This window comes from Denticeps clupeoides, chromosome 2, assembly GCF_900700375.1.
Source record: "Denticeps clupeoides chromosome 2, fDenClu1.1, whole genome shotgun sequence".
Classification (NCBI taxonomy): Eukaryota; Metazoa; Chordata; class Actinopteri; order Clupeiformes; family Denticipitidae; genus Denticeps; species Denticeps clupeoides.
Genome location: NC_041708.1, coordinates 27990809 through 28013456, shown reverse-complemented (window position 1 = coordinate 28013456; position 22648 = coordinate 27990809). Strand labels below are relative to the sequence as shown.

The following is a 22648-nucleotide window of genomic DNA, read 5'->3' as shown; positions in this document are numbered from 1 at the left end:
TGAGGGAGGAACAGAGTGTGAGAATTAGGTCAGGCACACACCCACACACACTTTCACACAAAGATCTCCAACATTTACTTGCTAAAGAGCACTGCATACTAAAATGAATGTACAAAAAAATAACCAAAAATAGTCTCACCTGCAGTGGACCACCATAGGCCCTGCATTGGCTGGACTCTTGGACTTGACTCTGCGCACGAACCCCAGCAGCCCCGTTGCGTGGTAGGGCACTCCATGATCCGGCCATCCGGTGAAATGGAACTGTCGAATCTCACGGATCTCGTGGGCGCCCCGCTGTGGAGACACAGACGTGATAAAACGGTGAGACCCGCTGCCCTACAACACCTACTCCTCTGAATACCATCAGCATGATAACCAGCTGCCACTAAACTCTGCTCTACTCTACTCTTGCATTTCTCCTTAAATTTTTTAATCCCGGGGCAGGGACACGGATGACAAAGACCTTCTCCAGGGAGGGCAGAGAGAGGAGGAAAACAGCTGGAGGAGGACTGGAGAGCAACGGCGATTCATCCAGCTCTATGGGCAGGCCTTGAAGACACACACTGTCTCACACAAACACACACGCTAAGGGGGCTGAGAAAATATTTATAGCTGAAAGGAGTCCCCCTCCTATCGAAAACATATAAAAGATTAAGAGAGATTGAAAATATAAAGACAAGTACCACACCTTTTCCACAGCGAAGGTCCGGATAACGTATTCCGAGAGGAGCTGGGTTTCAATCAGGGTCACCTTCATGTCCCGATAGATCTCGGTGTCATCAGGCCAGTACTTACAACACTTCACCTGCACAGAGACAGGGGTCGGTCAGTCATTAAACCCTCACTTAGTGACAGATTCATCAATAACCAAGTACACATTAACACGTGTGTCGAGATCTAGAGAGAATGTCCCAGTCGTGACATGTCCTCCCCTGCCTAATTACCTGCAGTGGCCCAGTGCTCTCATTCCTCATTACAGAGTCAGAGCGCAGAGGTAGGGTCACCAAAAAAAAAAAAAAAAAAGATGTAGACTATCAGTAGCGGAATCTCAATTTTTTGCTCCGGTATTGAGGTCTTAGGCCAAAAATTCATTACTGTGAGCAGGATATTGCCTCCTTCGCCTCATTTTGTCAAGATCATCAATAGGACCTGGCTCTGAACGCACGGGAAGGGAACCAGGATTGACGAACGCTGTTTTTTTTCCCCCCACCGCTTTCCGTCTTCTCCCAACATCCTGTGTGCCCCGAGTTTTGGCTGCTGATGCCAGGCTCATCGCTTTTCTTGTGCTCCCCTTTATGCAACACCCTTACCCCCTCTTCCTCTCCATCTGTCTCTGTCCTCGTTTCCGCCTGCCCCCATCCTGTTCCCTCCCTCTGCAAAGTGTTTTGCGAGGCAGTAATTAGGGCTCATCTGATCGCTGATATAATTGCAATTTAATGGCGGCGCACATTTTTCTTTGGCATCGCCGTCTCACTCATGCTGTCTTCGCCGGGAGCGGTAGCCAAGCTCCTCCAGCCGAGCCCCGGAAAGAAGAGCTTGTGCTCGATGGTATCTCAGCTTCCCTTCGCCGCACATATCAATGCATCTGCGAGGACGTAATGAGCAATTACGTCCTGCGTCTCAGAGGCTCCTGTTTTACGGGCACGGCCCCTCCTTGGTGGCGTCGTCGGCAACAACACACATTATTCCTGCTTTGCTCTTGACCAGTCAACGCTCATTAATGAAATACTTTTACAAGTACCCAGTAGGCCACACTGCAAATAAAAATAGCTAAAAAAAAAATAAAAAAATCAAACTCCGAGTCAATTACTTTGGAATAAGAGCCACGTCATTTAGGCTCATCCAATTTACGCCTCAGAACAAGTTAATAAGTCGAAACAAAAATCTCTCGGGCAACACTCGGGATTTCTGTAACATGCTAAGTTAAGATAAATTGCCCTGCGCCTCGCTTCAATCATACAGCCATACTGGGGAAACATTAACTTCCCGCAAGAAGAAAAATGAAAGCGAATCATAGGCTTGCAGGGGTCGACGCGCAGCCTCTCCATCCTCGGAGGGTCTCAGAAAACTGCGATGGCCCTTTACAGCTAATCCTACTAAATATATCTGATATTGGACCCGGTTTGAGTTTCGATTTAGAATACATGCTTTCCATATGCACGTTAATAACACAAAAATGATTGTGAAACGTTTCACCCTTTTTGTCCTTGTCAGATGGGAAGATGGGGTTAGGAAAATCCTATTAGTCATAACAGGGCACTTTCCATGGGAAGCACAGGCACTTCTCCCGTTTTCAGCAAGGCACAATGGAATGGGTTTATTCGCCGTCCTCGAGCAAATCTTTGTTGCTAAACTTTGTTTAAACGCGTTCGCACTTTCAGGAGTTATTATTCATAATCCTCGGTATGTTGAGGAAAACGTGGATCTATCATGAGTAGCTAACTGTGTGTATAAGTAGGCTTTAACCATGGGTGGAGGTCTAATATGGCTCAGGCAGAGGACAGCCATTCAGAAAAAAAAGCACTAAGTAGCCAAAAAGTAAATGAGACAAGAACAAAAAAAAAAGAAGCACAGCAGCCTGGAGGTCATTCGATTTCTGCATCCTGTCACTGAGCGCCTATCCCAGACCTAATCCCTGATGGAAAACCCTATAGAGGAAGTTCATCATCTGAATTAAACAGGCATGGGCGCTCCTTTGATCGCGAGGATCTCAACCGGGTCGTCGGACCCGGAGCCCGCATCGCTCTGGCCGTCTGGCTGCACCATTGTCCACCGCCCAGTTGTGCGGCGTGTCTGTCTTTTAACGCGAGGGGAGCCGTTCGGCGCCGGCGAGAATTCCCAGAGTTCATCAGCGAGGAAGGTGAGCAGATGGTGGTGCTGATGGGATGGGAGGGAGTTTATTGGATGAGCTGTGAAGGCGGCTCATGCCGCAGCCCGTTTGAAGGGTCTCAGAGCACGCTGGGAGACTAGGCAAAGCACTTTGGACAACAGGAGCAGGTGATCAGTTATTCAGACCTTGCTCCTCACGCATATGGACGATTCTGGCCAAACAGCTCCTCCTATTATCATCCAAGACTGTTTGTGCATGAATTTTTAAATAGGCAAATAAATGATCAGATGCTAAATGCAAAGAAAAAAAGAAAAAGAGCCGTCAGGCCTGCTTGTACGTCAGGTGAGACATACTAGACACACTAGATCTTTTTTTCGACTACATCTCAGTGCAGCGATGCATTGATTAAAGTAGACTCTCAGTACGGTTCAGATGTCTTTCGCTTTCTCCATGGCTGTATTCCAGACTGATTGAATGTGATCTCTGTATCCAAAGAGAATCAAGCCCTTGCAGACTCTGAGCTCACTTTGTTATTTCATCACACACACGGGCTGCTTGTATATCCATGCCACGGTCTGCAGAGACCCTCAATTCCTTTTTCCATTGGCTGCACTGAATCAATAGGTCCGACAGAGCAGAGCATGTCTTTAATTGCCGGGAGCAGCGTGCTGCAGGAGAAATACAAAACCCCCAAGAGTAGATACCACACCACAGCCCAGACTCACCCGGCCCACTTCAACCAGGTTTGTCACCATGACGATTGTCGCTGTGTTCTCCTGCCACACCATCCTCCAGAAGTCATAAACTGTCTCCTGCATTGGTCCTGATAAGAGCGAGAGAAAGGAAATTACAACACTGATCCAATTTAGCATTAAGTAGCATCACAAACCAACAGTTTCCCATTTGTGGATTAAGCCTAGTCCTAGATTCATTTTTGGAAAGGAGAACTTCACCTAAATTCTCTTATATTCTAGGACCAAGACTAATCCATGAATGGGAAACTGACCCCATGTGTTTATAATATTATTAAATATTACACAAATATCAGACACATGTTTGGACACACCTACTCATTTATAGGTCTTCTTACTATTTTACATCAAAACTAGGAAATTACAGACATGACATTATGTTGTACACAAACTAAGCCTTCCAAGTGTGCTGACTGGAAATGTACAGTATATCAAGGAAATTGCTGATTTGACTTCTGCATAAATAGGCAACAAGCAGCAGGAACACAATTACTAATGTAACTGAAATAAAATCCTTTTTTTGTTTTAACTTCACAAACACAAATCACAAAAAACAGACATTGCATAAAAATAATGATTAATAATGGTCTTAACATCCTTAGTCTAATTAGGCTTGGGATGGTTGGCCTTTCGAAAGAACGGAAATGGCATCCATCTGTATTTGGATTACTGCTGATGTGTGTGTGCATGGTAACATTTTCATTCAGCACCCAAACACCTTAATAAGGCCATCAAGTATGATGGCACCAGGCAAAAACATAGCGGAAAAGCAAATTAAAAAGACTCATTTAATTCATTCAAATTCGCATTGTTTTTAATCAACTGGCAAATTCCAAAATCACTAATTAACTCATGCAAATGCGCATGTGCAGAGATGCTACGCTACCTCCAAGCCATGGCAAACTCACATGTTCACATGCATGCAATGTTCCAAACTTTTCTGCTCTTAAGAAGGAAAAAAAAAAAGTCTTGTACAGATTTAGAATTCTGTGCTTTGGTCAGTGAAAACGGCATTTTTCTTGTGTGGCTCTGAGTGAATTACAGGGTGGTAGGATCCTCTTTTGAAGTACATTAAAGGGCAAGCTTTTAATTAAAGGCAAAACTAGGTGACAGGGTGTGCTTCTGCAATCAGATGGCCACAGGTAAATCCAGCCCAAGTGTCATTTGCACGTATTCCTAAAAAACAAATGCAAGAGCCCCGCAAGCGAAGCCAGGTTCCTCCACTTGTGTTTCATCATTTCCTAAAGGTCTCTGCTGAAGGACACTTTTTGGGGTTTCGTGCAGTAAAACGAGCTTTGCTTTCTGGTGAAATGTGGCAGCTCGGGGCCGTCTGAGGACACTTCGTGGCAATAATCAGTGTCCCAGCTATATGCTTACCTTTTCACACACGCATGTATATTTCATGACTTGGGGTTTTGTTCTGATTATGCATACAGCTGTCTCGAGTTTTGCACGCCGTGCCGCCGCGTGGGTTTAGGATTCCGCTTCTAATTGTGTCGGCGGACTGACATTAGCACTTGAGGGGAGAGCGCTTGAAATGGAAACGGTGGTAAATAGTCTGTTTATGTTTCCCGTTCCTGCTCTGAAACTGTCAAGAAGAACTTTTTACAATAGATTTTTTTTTGCCATTTTTTTCATTGCGTGCAAGTTGTCGGACCGACTGAACGTTCGCTACTGTGCTACTGACGAATGGGTATAATTCCATGTAAATCGTTGGTGGCTGGTGCATCAGGTGTGTCACGAACAGTCCGCAGCAGGCACCCCTTAAGCCTCGAGCAACCTTCCTTTCATCTCAGACACGTTCGAACTTATTAGCTCACGTCTTTTCCTTGGGAAAAAGGGCTCTGTCGGACGACACGGAACTCGGTACACTCAGTTCAGTGTGTGATGTGGGGTCATTATCTACAAAGCAGGACTTTGCACAGGTGAAGCGGTGTGTTAACTGTGTTTAAGTGCCATCAAAGAACAGGAGACAAGGAGCGAGATGATGTTTAGATAGTGAGGCGTCTCTGAGGAGAGGACAGGCGACGCTCCAGTACGCAGGTAATTACGTGCCCCCCCCCCGACACTAAACTAGCTCACAGGTCTATAATGGGGCTGATTGCATCAGGGCCCATTCTCACTCTGCCAAAGCAGAATCACCTCTGCGTGTCGGAACTTGGCGCACTGAAAGCGGGTCTATACGAATTTCAAGACAATTAACTACCAATCAGAGCCAGCCTCCAGGAGCCAGGAGGGAGAGAGTGCTTCTCCTCACACCGGAGACGTTTGAGAAGATTAACAGAGAAACTAGATTGTGGCAGTGTGCTCTGGTAAAATCTATTTATTTATCACATATACACACATGCACGCACGCAAACCCCTGGACACCTAGACATAAGCCTAATTAATTATTTGAAGACGCCACTTCAGCACAATGGCGCTAAGTGGGAGTCTGAAATGCAGCAGAATTCTGACACACTGCATTCAACACCTAGAAGCACAACTTTTGGTACATCTTTTGGTACAACGCACTACATTTTATTTTTCAAATTTACTGTCAAGGTGCGCAGGCTACTGTATTAACTAGATCATCTCCCTTTCAACTGTCTATTTTCTAGATACATTTCTAAATCGATTGACAGCCTTGGCGTTAATCCAAAGGTGCTTGATGTTCAATGGTCATAGTTACCAGTATCACAATCAGTGAATGAATGGCCATGTCAATACAGGGTTCCATAGAACCAGAGCAATTGCTGTTTTTGAACTGAATTATGTCTCACATATACCTATAATTGTCAATGACAAACAACATCATGAGAAGTGTCTGTGTTCTTACCCTGTGTGGCAATGTAATGGTTTGGCCTGTGGTAGCCCTGTAAAAAAAAAACAAAAAAAAAACATTACATAACGTTAATGGCAAACATGTAAAATGACACAGTTTATGAAAACACTAAACTAATTTCATAGACAGAGGCTTCCTGCGTTTCAACTGAGCCAATAACAGAGACCTGAGCACAAAGAGAAACTCAATTTGAGTTTATCCCTTATGGGGTGAGGGCCACCATTTGAGGGCAATTCTTAATCGCACACACATACATACACACACACACACACACACACACACACACACACACCTTGCACACGCTCGCTGCCGTATAATTCCATCAATGCAGACTGTGGTATTTATTTTACAGAATAGCTCAATCTCTTAGGGATTATGCTAATCCCGTCAAATTTCATTTGTTAAGCATCTTGTATCCTAGCGAGGGCTGCGTGCGCACGAAGCGCTAAGAAGGAAGACAGATTCCCAAACGCACTTCAGTTCCATTGAGTTTCTGATCTCATCCGAGGCCCTTATCGCTACAATATTTAATTTCATTCCACTGTAATTAAAGTTTCAAGTTGGAATAAATGAAGAATGTACTTGGAAGGAATCCTGTTCCCATGTAGTGCTGACCATTAACGTTTCAATAGGCTAACCTGCCAGCAGTATAAGACACAGCCAAATAAAAGCAAGTACTTCTTATTTCTAGCCAACGGAGTAACTGAACCTGGACCTGGGGTGAAATACCAACAACACTGGCCCTGACGCATACTGCTTCAAAGGTCACACAGACTAATAGGTTAAGCACGTTATCCTGGCAAAAGTGGTGGGATCTTTGGATATTCAGATATCGTTGGGATATTTCTTCTATTTCTTCTAACTAGAAAAAAGAATCAATGGAATCTTGGTTCATGTTCAAAATGCCAGAAAAGACAATCCTTTGGCCTCATCGTTTACTCCTGGGGGGAAATCCCAGCCATGATTTTTGGAATACATTCCTTTATTCATAATTTGCTCCTGGCAGTTCCTTGCTCCATTCCTTTAAAGGGTCAAGCTTCGGTCCCATAACACTGAGGACCACACTTGAATAACACATGTATGACAATGGAGAGTAATGGGTGAAGGGGTGAATAAACAGTACTAAAACAATGGCCTCAATGTGCCAAAACTCACAATGTTATTTCAAGACTTGAAGAGTGAATAGCAGTTCTAGGAATGCAATTTTGGGAAACAGCTACTTGTGGAGCTCCCCTGAGAACTAATTTCCCCCCAAGGTTTGTTTTTCTGAGAGCAATCGCACTGCCTGTAGGTACTGTGAAGTGACGCAAGGTGGCCAACAGCGACCAACAATGACTGGAAGTACCAAGTTTAGACCCTACCCTTTACTAGGAGCGTAAAACTGCTTCCACCAATAATTCTAGTAAATGTGAAATAGTTCCTCTGAGGCAAAAAGGCCTGATGTAATTTTGTATATTGGCCACAAATGTGATTAGCGTAATAAAAAATAACAAATTAATGAGCTTGTAACATTGAACCGTCTGTATTTATACAATGTATCATGTAGACATTAAGACCAAATTTCCTAATACACAAAAAAACCCTGCTGAAACGTTAAAAGTCCATATCTCCCAACACAAAAAGCTACAAGTGTAAATAATTGAGTACGTCCTCAAGGAAAAGAAGTTGTGTAGGTGTCCGAGCTGATGTGTTCATGTCCTTTGTAGACCCAGACTACGTTTACAGTCTCTAATGACTAGTGATGCTGTGGGACACTGATGGAGGAAGCCGGCAGTCGACAGCCCTTGATAAATATGCACCAGGCAAGTTGAGGCACGTGCTGCGGCACCAGATGGTTGACAGGAGATGAAAATAACATTTACTCTGTCAACAGCCTCAGCTAAGAGGGTAAACATCAGTGCGCTGATTCGAGGTAGGTGTTGGGTCACCGGGGAGATGGGAAACACCCGTATCTGTGACTCAGTAAGTTCTGAGTGGTCCACACGAACCACAACCCTATTATGAGCATTGATCATTATGATGTTTGAGGCCACTGAATTTCTGCATGAGTTACAAGCGGGTTTTACAATAATTGGCTCATAGAGCAGGAGAATTGAGTCAGGGAAGCGTTATTTGCTGAGGCAGACGACAATTTTACTTGCCAGACATTATTGTCAAACATACAGTGACAGGGGGACGAACAGACTGTGTTTACTGAAACAGTGTTTGTCTATGGGTTTATGCCCTACAAACTGTTATCTATTCACGTTGTGGAAGGGGCGGGGTCAGTCGTGTATTTTTGCCCTTTGGGAAAGGTGTGAAATTTAGGAGCACTCACTAAGTGACCCCATCAGGCAAATACAAACACTTAAAGAGACACATACATGGTCCTATGTGTTGACCTTTATGTCCAAGCAATAGGGCAGTGTTTGTACTTACATCAACGTAATTTGCATTAATGTAGTCTGAACTTTGCTCCCCCTCCAGGGGCTGGAGTCTGACACGGGAATGATCATCTGTTAAAAAAAGGAAGGAAAAAGAAGGTCTGTGTCAACAAGCTATGAAGCATAAAAACAACATTCAGATCAGTAAAAAACACACTATTGCAGTGTCAGAGGAGTTTGACTACTGTGAGTGTATTTGAATCCATTTTAATTTCTGTGATTTTTAAATTTTTCTCTTAAAAAAAAAAAAAAACTTTCTAGGAAACTCCAGTCTATTACAAAGTGTGTGTAGTTTCATTGTGACAGAGTAAATGCATATGAAGTAAAATCATGTCAGGAATGTTTAAAATAAGCAATATTATTCCATTGAATTTATAGAATATACAATGCAGATAGCCTGGATGCCAATTTCGATGGTTTATATTGCATCAGAAGCATTCTACATTTATTGTTTATAATATTTCTATTAATACAATCAAAATACTTCATTCTGTATGCTGTATTCTGTATTCTGAATACAGTGAATCTGAATCACTTTTACATGTATTGCATTACACATCAACCCTAGGCTCACATTTGCAGATCTATTTGAGGGGGAAATAAATATAATTGTTTGCCAACAGTTAATTTCAAAGTGAGACCTTTGGCTGGTTCAGTTCAGTATGATCAGATCTTGTTTTTTCTTTCATTTTCTTTTTGATTTCATGCAGGGTATGTTAACATGTTCTGAAAGATTCACACACTACAAATATTATTACTCAGACCCTGTGGAAAAATCCTAGCTACATCCACACACATGCTGATCATGTCTCAAGGGGTGCCACACGAATAACGACCAGTGATTGGCTGTGCGTTCCTTCAGCCAAGGAAGGAAGTAGGCTCAGCTGAAATGTCCTTCTGGGGACAAGTTTGGCAGTGACATGGGTTGCCCTAGGCATTAAGGGAAATGGGAGATGGGCTGTGGTCTGCGTGGCTACATGCCAGACCCTGGACTGACACCATTTCACAGAATCAGAGCTCATTTTCATAACCACCATTGACAATCAGGAAATGCTTTCATGCACATTCACACAGCAGTGAGGGTTTGAGTGATGGCCTGGCCTTCCAGGCTTATTCTGCAAAGGGGATTCTAATCAGAAGTGTAATTACATATGCAACACTTATAACGAGCAGCCCACGGTGCCAACAAGCCAACATGCTGCATGCAGCATCAGCAGAGATAAGCTAAGCAGCCATGACCATTGTCTGTACATACATGCAATTATATTCCCATAGCGGTTCTTCATTCGGTTCTCGTCCTTTTTGGCTGAATCCCAGGGTGCCGATTGCCCTTCAAAGAAGCTCTGTGAAAACAGAAGAGATACATGGTTTAAAGAAAACAACTGAAAAAAATAGCAGAACAAATGATGACCAACTCTTGCAAACATCCTTCAGAAATGGAAGAAGCAGCAGTAGAGTCACTAAATTCACATGATTATGATTACACATCAAAGTGTAGGAATATGGAGTCCAGGGTTCAACATCCAATTGAAGGCGCCATTAGAGGATCAGAGGCCCATGACGAGCTCCACCCCTCACCCCTTTTCTGTCTCTTTTTTCAAAAAAGCTCCACCCACTTAAAAAAAAGAGATAGGGAAAAATAGGGGGGAAAGTGGCAAATACCACTGCCGGAATTGAGTGCATGAAATATTAATTGTGTGCGTGTGGAAGGCAGCCATTCTGATCTTGGAGGGCACACAATTAAGGCTAATTATGAAAATAAACTTCAGCACCGATGGTGTCAGAGAGGACCTGGAGGGGGCCACTTGTGCACAACTTGTCTGCTGGTGGCAGCTGAAGCCTCTTGCCAGCTGCCTCCTTCCCTCTCTACAAAATTTGGCAACGGGTATAAATAGATGGTAATGATGCATTATTGCATGCAGTTGGGCCACACTTTTCTGATATCTCGCTGTCTACAGACAATTGACGTGATTGGCCATGATTGCTCACAACAGCGGAACTCTTCTTTCAGGAAAGCTGGGCTTCCTGTTTGCCCGAAAGCAATGATAACACAGGATTCATTTGGTGAACAAAACGTCCTGATAGGTGCTGGAGTGGTTAATGCTGACGGCGCTGACATCCCTCCAACACCGACAGAGAGGGAGGCCTTTTTTTTTTGGGAAGAATCGCTCGGTCTGCCACTTGGAGTTTTGGTACATAGTTGCCTTCAGATGTGCTCACATGTGGGGGATAAATGTCGCCCCTGGTTGGGAGACCAAGCAAGAACGTCCAACCCCCAATCTGAACACCCGCGAGGTTGAGTCTGCACTATGCAAATGCGACGTATCCTCAGTCGCCATGCACACCTTGTGACAGGATTAAAGGACGGGCCCTTATCACATGACCTTTTCATAGTCCACGCCAGATGCAGCCAAACAATGTCGACTGAGGCCTTGTAAACTGTCACTACAAGGGACACTTTGAAGGGCATGTGCATTTAACGCAGATTGCCTTTCCTTCTAACACATCAGAACCGGCAAGACATTAAACACAGTTTAATACATACGACCCCTTCTTCTAGCACCATCTTTATTTATTTATTTGGTTACCTCCCTGCCACCCTTCGTCTCAGGCTCAACTTAGAATTTAAAAAATTTGGAACTAGCTTGTTGTGTCTTTCAAGACAGCTGTCCCTCCATGCCGCTAGTGACAGAGCACTAATGAGGCAGGGTTTGGAGGGGGCGTTGCCGTGGAGTGATGTGATGAGCACCTTTATGCATTTGGCACATTTCTAGCACTTAATGAGATGCGACAGTCCAATGGACTCCGGAATAATAAGAGCACAATCAGACAATTTGCAACATGTGTCTTGAAAGGCTGAAAACGAATGTCATGTTGTTCAGGGAATTTGCAAAAATCTGAATATGGCACCAACGAAATGGTAAAAATTTGGCAAAACAAATGCAGATGACAGCTTTAATTCTGCATGAATCCATGCTGAACTGAATTGTGCTTTCAGCCAAATACACTGAATATATATTACTGTTTGACGTGGCAGAGAAAAAAATGCCAGAGAATATAATTAACAGGAAACGGCTGATGAAAACATAATCGCATTAAATATAATTTAGCGCTATGAATTATTAAGAACTACAGCAGGTCTTCCAGGAGTTCGGAACAGACTGAAAAGCAAAATGGCTGAAAGGCAGCTCCAGGCAACAACTGTCCCTTTAGGCCCTCTGCAGCTATTGGTTGGCCCTTACTGACTCAGTCAGCAATGTTGCACCTGATTGGTTGAGCTACACTGATGAACGCTACAGTTTGACAATACAATATATAAAAAAAAATGGAAACCCTGAGTTGGGGCTTTTTTTTTATGCGCATCATCTGACAATCCCCAATTAAACAGTGAGTCGATCTGTTATTGTGGAGCAGTAATACATTGAAATGTAATGCTGCACATTATCATTTTTGTTCAAGGGATTTAAATAATTTTCTGTACAAATCTACCCACAAAAAGAAATAAACACAGCAGAAATGTCAATAACTGTTCCATATATTAATATACAGTACCCATTACCTGCACCATATAAGCCTAAACGAAAGAAAAACAAGCGTTTTTCAAGTTAGAGACAATGTGAATTGACTGCATTGCACTACAAAAGACAAACTATGTTTTGTTTTTTCCCAGCATGCTTCACCATGCTGGTGACGAAGGCTGAATGTTATGCAGGTGGCAGAGGGGCCAGGGCCATTCAGACACATACGTCATGGGACTGCTGATGAAATGAATGGGACACATGATGAGAGATAGGCGAGCTTCCCTAAACCCAGCCATCCATCACAGCTCCACTAAACCGAGACAAGCACCTGCGTTGTCGCCATCACAATCAAACTCCAGTTATTTTATACTTTTTTTTCCTGCTTTTGTATTCTTTTCAAAGGCAGATGTTCTAAAGCACAGTCAGAGGCGAGGCATAAACTCAGGCTGTTTCATTTTGCTGTTGTCTGTGGCTGGCACACATGTGGGGTTTGTGAACAAATACTTCAATTAGTCAGGGACCCGGTGCACTTTGCCTGTTGGTTCCATCAGCGTCCCTAGCTGCCTTGCTCTCTGATGTCTGAAGTCATATATTTGCATGTGAAAGGGGGACATCTAAACCGCTCACTGCTCATTGTTTCCTTTCTAACATCTACTGAGAGTGACAGGTCCATGTGAAACTGGACATAAAAAATACATTCAATGATGGTCAGTGTGCATACACCTCTACATCAGCTAGGCTTCTATCAACCTTTACTGTGCGAAAACGACAACAAGCATCTACAACATCTTACAATTGAACCAAAAATGTCAGCTTACCTCATTTATCTTTTCCATAGTTAATGTATGGTATAACAAGAAGCATGGAATCAGGGGAAAAATAAGTTAAAAGTTGGTCCGCGTCATCATTTTAAGATCATTGACCTAAGACAAGTTAGCAAAGACACCAACGGAAGACACACTGCAACGACTTCCTGTCTGTAATGTTACGGCATTCAAAATAGGGAAAAGAAAAGAATATATATGAAAGAAAAAAAAACATTATGAGCAAGCATCAAAAGGGAATGGGTGGGTATGAATCAGTTATTTTAACAGGTATTATTGTTGGACTGCAGATACCTAAAGCCCTTAAAATCTTTATCCATAATGAATTGAGGCCTCAGGGCAGCCTCGAACCACAAGCCCAGGCTTACATGCAAAAGGTACTTGGGCTGAATAATTGATTCAACTCCCGCATTGTTGAACGCTGAAGTAGTGGGTAAAATGAGTACACAACTTAGTTATTTTTCTCTTTTATTATATGAAAATAAATGACCAAGAAATATCTGAAGGCATTACAAGGAAAAAGAACTGGATGGATAATAGGAAGCATACACACACACACACACACACACACACACACACACACTTACATGCAATCTGATGAAAAAAGTGACAGGAGTGGGGCACAGAAGTCTGCTTAACGAGAGGAGGAGTGTGTTGACATCCAAACGCTTAGTGGATCTGACGTCTCAGAATGGTCTCTTCCATTAAAAAACCTCCCATTCCCAGCTCTGTCCGAGTGTGGGTATGTGTGTGTTTGTGAATGTGTGCATGCGCAAGTGTGTGTTTTAAATTGCTTTCAAATGCAGAGTCTAATTTTCACACCAGGCCGGTTTAGGTAGGTAGGTAGGTTGTGAAAAGACACCCTTCTTAGTGGCATTAAGATCCACGCCGTGTGGCGTGCCGTCAGCAATCCGCGGGAGCACCGACACAAAGCAAGGATAATTTAGTGAGGACATGTACCAAGCGCAGGGACACAGGAACCGTGCTTTTAGCACAATTAACTGCTCATGGAATTTTGATTATTGGGAAAATGGCATGTATGTGCAAACTCCATGCAGACGTCGGCAAAAAATAATCATGTTATTTAAATGGACTTAAATAAAAAAAATATGATAATGAATTATAACGTGAGACACAAGGTGTGACAGGTACGTGAGAAAAGACCTAAACTCTCATTGGCCACTTTATGAGAAACAGGGCAGATACTACAGTCCAGCTGTTGCTATGCACAGTTTGTCTTCATCTAGCCCTTTTTTGTACTGAGAATCTTGCACAGCAATGCTGCTTTGGTCATAACGTAATAGCAACAGATGTGCAGTGGCATTAACACCTTTAAATTGAACCTAATAAAGTGGCGTGTAAGAGCATTTACGAGAGAAGGGCGCAGGGCTGTGAGACAGTGGACGGGTAGGACGAGACAGACAAGGGGAACTCGTGTCCAACACTCGTTTCCTCACTGACCTCGTATTCCTCTTTGAAGCCGTAGCCCTCGGCGCACTTCATCTGAGTGATGTGCTGCAGCAGGTCCGCCACGCGGATGGCAGGGTGAAGCTGGCCTGTCTGGTAGGGCACGTCCGCCTCCCTCTTCTTGTACGAGTGGCTGTGGGACTGGACCAGGCTGCTGGTGTCGCTGGTCATGGTGTGGTTCTCGTCTGGAGAAATACAAAAGAGTGGGCAGAAGACCAGAGGACACAGTCAGGCCAAGGAGCAGAACGTCTCCCAGAATGTCTGACCCACCAACCCACAGAGGACATGGATGAGCACAGGGCCACAGTAGAGTTAACACATGAGAAAAATAACATGGGGAAATGAGCATTAATTACTCTCACAGTTACCGCTGTCAGAACTACTCCTTCATAAACATTTCATGTCACAGAGGAGAGATAATGTCAGAACAGTAATGCGAGCAAGATACAGCTGCGTGACTTCAGGTTACAGCATAATGCTACTGCAGTAAGACTCCTGCTCTGGTAAGCTACCTGGTGGCTAAAGTTCTCAATGGAAACTTGCTATCTAGAAAAAAAAACAAAAGCTATGGCAGAATGAAGTGAAACAAATGATGCACGGTAAATGGAGGCAGGGCATCATTGCCATGATGCCCACTTCTGGTGGAGCAGCTTGTGAGTGGACGTGATAGGGTCAGGTGACACCAGTTTTAAAAACCAATCAATAAATAAAATAAAACCATGAGGGTGGCAGAAAGGATGGCACATTGGTCCAGAAACGCATGAAGAGGGCTCCCATGGGTGATCGGGGCGTGCCATGCTAGCTAATGGCTTCACAGGTGGACAGGGGAGGGGCGTGAGATGCTACACAAGGCCATGCGAGGCAACACAGTTTGGAGGGGGGGAGGAGCCTGTCCCCCTTCCCCTCATGACAGGCAACCCTTTAGCATGACGCACAAACACCTCCTCCCGCACCACCCAACACCCCACCCAACCCCTCCCAAAACACATGGCTGATTGGGAACTTACCATTAATTGGCACTTTTTAAGAGGATACATAAGAGGTTAAATGCAAAGAAAAAAAGGAGAAGAGAAAGGAAACAGGGTATAAGCAACAAGATAGTTTAGCATGAGCACCTGCACAATTGTTCTTATTTATTTATTGATTGATTTAAGCTCGTCTTTCATTAGAAACTGTACATCAGTAGGACTACCTGCACTTTTTTCTTTTTTGTATGTTACAGGCATGTTAAGGTTTGAGAACCAGCAATCACATCTACTGGCACCACAATTCAGACGAATGGAAACCACATTGTCATCAAATCATTAACAGCCAATAACAGGAGTCATTTACAGAATGTTTTTTTTTTTAATCACAGACTTATTACAGATAAATATTGATGTCCCTGACAAAGTATCTAAAATGTGGATGGGACACTTTTAAAAATAAAAAATACAATTTTGGTCCACTACCATAACACACAATGGGTGTGTCACCTACAATATGTATTACTTTTGTATTTTAGCCTCAGGGCCTTTTTGCACATTGCTACCACTGGTGCATGGCCCCAATCACCATGGGCTGCTGTTTAAGTTCACAGTTTGTTGGGTATTTTTTAGTGCTGCGCCACACCATCACCCCCCTCATCCAGTCCACATTGTCTGTCCATGCATATGAGAGGTCATAGACATACGTGACGTCACACGCACGACACGGAATGCGGATGGGATGGGGTGAAGCCAACCTCAGCTCAGGAGAAACCCTCGACTTTACAGAGAAGAAAAAAGCAGGCAGGTATGGATGTGAGGAAGCCATCATTGGTAACAAACCAGATCTCTCTCTCTCTGTCTCCCTCTCTGTCTGCCTGTCTATCTCTCTCTCTTCCCTCTAGAGTCTCACTTAACTGTGGTAGCTACACACAGAATAAAAATGCTGACAGAAGTAGGCATTGTACAAACACACACACACACACACACACAAAAGAGGAAATTCTCACCTAAAATAGCAGTTGGCACAAATGGATCTGCCAATACCCCAAAACCAGAATTGCAGAATTGGAGGTTTTACAAAGAAGAGAGAAGATGGCAGTAAGTACATGCACACAGGCCTTGGGCGTCACACAGAAAGACTGTTTCACAGCACTGAAGAAGATGGCAGTTCCCAAAGCACGGAATCACCACCACTTATTTAGCATATTGTGGTAATTTTACACAGTGTATGTTCTAGAGACTAGGAGTCAACAAGCTTGATCTTTTTAATGTGTGTGTGTTAGAACACAGTTCAGAGGCAGGAAGCTGGCAATTAAGCAGGTTTATTCAGATTGGTTAGTCAGTGAATGGGAGGTGTGGAGGAGTGCTGAAGCCGTTACCTGGGTAGTAGGAGTTGGGCACGGACGTGCTGAGTGTGTTAGTCTTCAGGGTGAATGACGACGGTGAGGAAACAGCTTTGAGCAAGAAAAAACAAAGCAAGCAAACAGTCAGTGGCGAGAGGAAATGTGTCAAAACGAGGAGTTTTCTTTTAAGATGGGGGACAAATTATAGGAAATTTGAACAACTGAGCAGTGCTTCTCCTGGTTTGGGTCCAGCTGTCCACTTATAGGGAAACGTCAGGGAAAGTCAATATAAAGTGACTGTGGCGAATCATTTCTGTCCTACTATTTTGAAGGACGCCTTTATTCAGAAGACACACGTATAACTGAAGGGTTTGTGAGTATGAGAATGACATCTTATGAGTCATTTTGGACCAATGTCATAATTAAAAGATCATTTGACATGTGTCTGCATTAATTGAAATGTTTTCAATGTCCTATTGATAAGTGTCCCATACTTCCCTATTGTATGCTGTTTATGTGCCAAAAGGCCACACATCCTCAAAATGTACTCTGAATATGTCCACCTTTATCTTATTATACATTTGTGGCACCCAGCTTTGTTGGTTTAATAGGACATGACCGGCTTGTTTGCTTCACCCCAATAATTCTAACATTGTTGGGTCCGGTTAGGGTCAAAGACAAAGAAAACGGGTTTCTGTTATTCGGTTAAAAAAATTAAAAGATACACATTAATGCACCCTTATGTTTCTGTCCAGTCGCGTGGCACAATAACAATTTTTGCAGCCAGCAAAATGCACCAGCACAACTCACACGGTGATGGAGGGGTGTGGCGCCTGGCAGCTACCGCGATTCAAAACCTGCTGTGACCTGGCTGTCAGTCAGGGCTACCGTGACAGACAGCAGGATAAGGTCACGGATGAATCGCTCTGTCGTCCGAAGCGGTCCGTCCCTTTACCAGAGCGCGATCATTTATTTATCCACCCCTTCCCTCGTTCCCGGGCCACTTCGCCCCACCAACCCGTCTGCCCTGTCAACTGGAAAACGCGGCTTCTTCTGCAATATTAAGCTCTGTCAAGTAAAAGCATAGACAATCGTGCTGCTCTTGCTGCGATACAGAAAACCACGCAGGCATGAAAAAAGGCAAAGATGCAGGTCTCTGGTGATCTCGAGAGCATCCTGCCCAAATTTTACACAGCCAAAAGAACTTAACTTATTATGCTGCAGGGAGTCGTCTTGTGGGAGACATCCTGTGCCCTTGGTCAGTGACCATAGGGGACAGAGCCGGTGGATACTGGCCACGAACATAAGATGATGTCTCAAGACAGATTAAAACTCTTGATAGAAAATACTGTAGTTCAGTATATACTGTATTTTTGTCTCAACGACAGCACTTTTCAGACAAAGAAACTAGAAAGTCTTCAGGCCAATATGGTACGCTGTAGGGGGCAGATTTTTTCATGGGCTGCCATTGACAGAGCAGTCTATTTCTTTTCTTTTTAAGGAGTCAGTTCCCTGTATCTGCATATATTAAATCTAATGCATGGTGCAAAAGTGCAGCTCAGCGAAAGTACCACGAGGAAAACCAAGTAATGAGATCTGGTCCTGTTCTTGTAGTAAATGGATCTTAAAATGGGAACTGATAGACACCCTGACAAGTCTTATCAAGCCAAATTTTCTAAATGAAAAATATAAAGGATCAGGTATATTAATGTTTTTTTTTTTTTAATAGCATTAGGATGTGGGCCCAAACGTTTGGCCTGTATGTTGAGGTTAACAGCAGTTCTGATGCAGGTGCTGTTAGTAGACACAGTCTCCAAAACTGGGCGCGACACTCACTCCTGCCGTTCAGGTTGTGGGTGTCCATGAATGAGATGGCCTCGTCGCAGTTGGTGCCCTGCTCCGTGTAGCTCTTGTCCATGGAGTTCACCATCACTGTCATCTCCTGCCGGGTGCTGCTCAGTGTCTCTTTGCGCTTCTTCGCCAGTTTCCTTTCATTCCAACACAAGAAACAGAAATGACCTGTTAAACACCTAATGCCATGTAGACCCCAAAACAAGACCTTTCGGCTTCATTTATAAATTCATTAATAAATGAATAAAAATGAACAGCATTCAAATTCCATGCACACCATTTATGCTCATTAGTAACCTTTTTTTTTACACCACATAGCTGTGGAAAAAAAAAAAGATTATTTTTGAAGTATGCAAGAGTGGAGTATGCAATTTGAATATGTCAGCATTATTTGTACATTTTGACACATTAGCTGTTCAAATGAATAATTTGACCTTTGTTTTACATTTACAATGACACAAAAAAAACGAATGCATTGAAAAACATGTAGGCAGGGAATAATAAAAGTGTGCTGTCTGTGGTGCTGATTCATGGAGTGTTTTTGACCAGTCCTTGACTTCGGTACATCCCAACCCAGCACTAAAGCGGAGCTGTCATACTCAAAGTGACGAACTGACGAAGCGCACCGTATGTAAAGACAGCTGATTCAACGTTATTGTCAGGGCTTATTTTTAGCCAGCATCCACATATCCCTGCATGCCCTTATTCAGGCGGACGGGCACACTTCACACCAGGCCCGACCGGGGTTCTTAAGCGAGCCACGAGTAGGGGTGAGGGAGATTTCTGGAGACAAGGACGCCTTTAAACAACTGCATGGTGCTTCCGATTCTGGCACTAATGTGTCCTCTGGAGACCTGATGTCACAGGGAAGGCTGTCACACGGAGACTGACTGTATCCTTCACACACTGAGTGGGAATATGCTGATGAACCAAAAAACATATATATACAAATCATCTAGGAAAACTTTGCCTGCAGCAACTTGGTGCTCGCAGGGATACCCAGGGACGTTGGTGTGTCTTGCACTGACTAAGGAACAATACACTGAGACACAGTGTCTTTCTCTCACCACATGATCTAATTAGAGACTGTTGCTTCTCTCAGGGATGATGTAGTCTCACATGGAATTGCACACTTCTCACCTGCACCTCTTTTTTTATTCGCTTATTATCTCTAGGAGCCAGACACCCATTCAGTCGCCCTTCCATAACCGCCCTTCCATGTACAACGCAACAGCTTTCAGCAAATTTTAGAATTATTACTATGTTAGCATTATATTAGGTAGTTAGCTAACTATTTGTCATTAAATGAGCATTATTAGGTGTGCGTTTAGGGTAACGCTCAACCAGTAGTGACAGGGACAGTCCCCCTGGAGAGTGCTTGCTCAGGGACACAGTGGTAGAAAGTGGGGTTTGAACCTGTGACATTATGGTCTTCTGGTTCATACCACCCCTCAGGACACACAGTGTATTACAGTATATGTTCCTCCATTTCAAAATCAGTCATTTAAGTGTTTAAGCATTTCTAATTTTAATCAGATCTAATAATAATATTAAAACTCCTGCTCTATAGTGTAGTTCCTGTCTTTAACTGTGGTTAACATATCATGAACATGATACTGATTCAAAAGGTTTATAAAGGCTTAAACAAGCGTGTTGGGACAAATTTCCATTAGTATAACACCAAAGCTACAACAGTAATCCGCAACTAGCATATTGCTTTGGAACCAGCTTTGCCCATTCAATGCCCATGCCAGGACATTCAAAGAGCCAACCAGCTCATTCCGGCCAGAAGATGGGTCTTCGACCCAGAACTCCCAACGATTCTCCTGCAAAAAACCCCAGACAAATAAACAAGCAAACCAAGACACAGAAGCCTTGCCTACTGAAAAGCCACTTTACAGAGAGCAGGTGTCGCACAAACAGGACATTAAAGCTGAGCGGCCAAATGGAAACAGCAGGTGGCCGAGCGATCTGAATTCCCTCCAAAACATCAATACTCTCCCGTGTTCTGTTCCAAAGGCTGGCGGTGGTGCATCACGCGGACACCTAGATGCCCCAATGAGCGGCGGCACCCCAAGGGTTCTGGGAAGAGGGACATGGCTCCTCTCTAATGGACCCTCTCTTTCCACCCACGACACTGATGGCCACCCCTCCGGCTTTAAGTGATCTAAAACCGGCAAGCAATGTCTGGCAAAGCAGGCCCTGCAGCGTGGGCATTAAACATAAATAAATGAGAACTTCAGTGATTTTTTTTTCCAGTTATCCCTTTATCTGCTGAAGGTCAGAGAGACTCAAGCTTTTTACCTTTTAAAAAAGGAAGAAGAGAAAAGATCTCAATCAGCACCAGGTCGGTGGCAAGAGATTTCCGAAGAACGTTTAAGCAATTTCTGTTTCTCGTCTCGTGCAGGCTCATCCTCTCAAAGTGTTTATTCTGAGGCTTAATGTGAACTATTCTCATTGCTGCATAAAACACAGATACTGAAATAAGACCTATATGCCTTCTATTCATTTGCTGCAGTATATGCTTCATGATCTGATAGGCTTGATATGACGACCTAAAAGCGGCAAAATAATTATTATAAAAATGCATCATATTTATCAGAATAGAAGGTAAACATTTCTTTATCTATGTTGCATAAACTTTTAGGTGTTTTGTGCCATATAATAAAGTACCATTAGGTGGAGCTACCTGCTCAAAAACAATGGAAATGAAATGGAGGGAGAATTGAATTAATCCAAAATTGTGCAAAGATATACCAAATATATTGAGTCCTTGGTTTTGTGAGGGCTTAACTAAACACAATGCTCTCCTAGTTATCGAGCTTCTGAGGTGATCACAGCACTGCACAGCATTTCTCTCCATCTTGGAAGATTTCATCACCAGCGTCTTTTCAAAACTACCAACCTGGAGAAATGTCTCTGGTTAAGAATTTACAGAATACAGAATTTATATATTTATACACACACACATTGTGTGGAGATTGGTCACTTTAAATCCAATGCACATCCCTTTATTAAGATATAATACCCTTTTTTGTCCAAACTGGAAATATCCATCTAAATAAGTCTGTTTATCATTGCATATAATAGCACTCAGTTAATAAATCTAAACTCATGAAAAACAGCATAGTGTGCAGATAGGCCTGATTTATTAGTGAAATCAGTCTCACATAAACAAGCGCCACAATATTAAATCTCATCCAAAGCAGCCTTATCTGTATGCCTAAGCAAAAAGTGTCCCCGTCTACGAGCTTCCACTTGTCTAACTGGCGCGCATGCACATTTATATTTCCAATTAATCAAGTCTGATTTACTAGAAGGGGATTTCCAAGGTAATAACACTTCAAAGAGGCAATATCCCTATTTAACAGCCTGGGCCTAAATCTAGACGTGTCGTTCTACAAATGCAGGCTTAAAATTTATAGGCCCCTTTCATCATGCAAATCTGCGCTTGTTTCCGATGCACGCATCAGCAGAGATTTGTCACTGAGCAGTTGTTCTTCTGCGGCACTTAAAAACAAATTAAAGTGTCTGCGGAAAGCTCAGGGAAAATTACAGTGGCTGTGGTAATGACAGAGGCGCTTGTGGAGTTGGGCTCATTTAAAGAATTCATGTATGAAGGCCTTTTAAACCAGAGACAAATCTCAAATAAAGCAATAAGGCAAAAATGCAGGGTCAAGAAAACGTTAGTCTTATGTACAATAGGCCACTGAAATACAATGTGAGGCATTCTGACCGCTGTGGCCCCACCCTCAGACATAAGAGCCCGAGCTTGGATTCGGGTCTTTAGTGCAAATCTGAGGGCCTGGCGGGTGATCTCAGTGGGGTAGAACTGCACCTCCCTG

The 22648-nt window shown here is 43.4% G+C and overlaps 1 protein-coding gene across 21 annotated transcripts in view; it reads right to left on the bottom strand.

Moving 5' to 3' along the window:
- LOC114769221 (receptor-type tyrosine-protein phosphatase mu-like) overlaps positions 1 to 22648 on the bottom strand; it is a 165783-nt gene that overhangs the window by 10020 nt on the left and 133115 nt on the right. For 4 of the 21 annotated variants that reach the window (XM_028962049.1, XM_028962093.1, XM_028962128.1 and 1 more), the window contains 12 exons: positions 18789 to 18949; positions 16989 to 17063; positions 16617 to 16643; positions 15649 to 15660; positions 14636 to 14826; positions 13169 to 13177; positions 10085 to 10172; positions 8825 to 8901; positions 6401 to 6437; positions 3556 to 3653; positions 689 to 805; positions 140 to 294 (listed from right to left, as the gene is read on the bottom strand). In XM_028962049.1, the coding sequence (XP_028817882.1) occupies positions 140 to 294; positions 689 to 805; positions 3556 to 3653; positions 6401 to 6437; positions 8825 to 8901; positions 10085 to 10172; positions 13169 to 13177; positions 14636 to 14826; positions 15649 to 15660; positions 16617 to 16643; positions 16989 to 17063; positions 18789 to 18949 (1047 nt within the window). The remainder of the gene's footprint in view (positions 1 to 139; positions 295 to 688; positions 806 to 3555; positions 3654 to 6400; positions 6438 to 8824; positions 8902 to 10084; positions 10173 to 13168; positions 13178 to 14635; positions 14827 to 15648; positions 15661 to 16616; positions 16644 to 16988; positions 17064 to 18788; positions 18950 to 22648) is intronic. The other 17 variants (XM_028962058.1, XM_028962102.1, XM_028962136.1 and 14 more) reach the window with 10 other exon arrangements.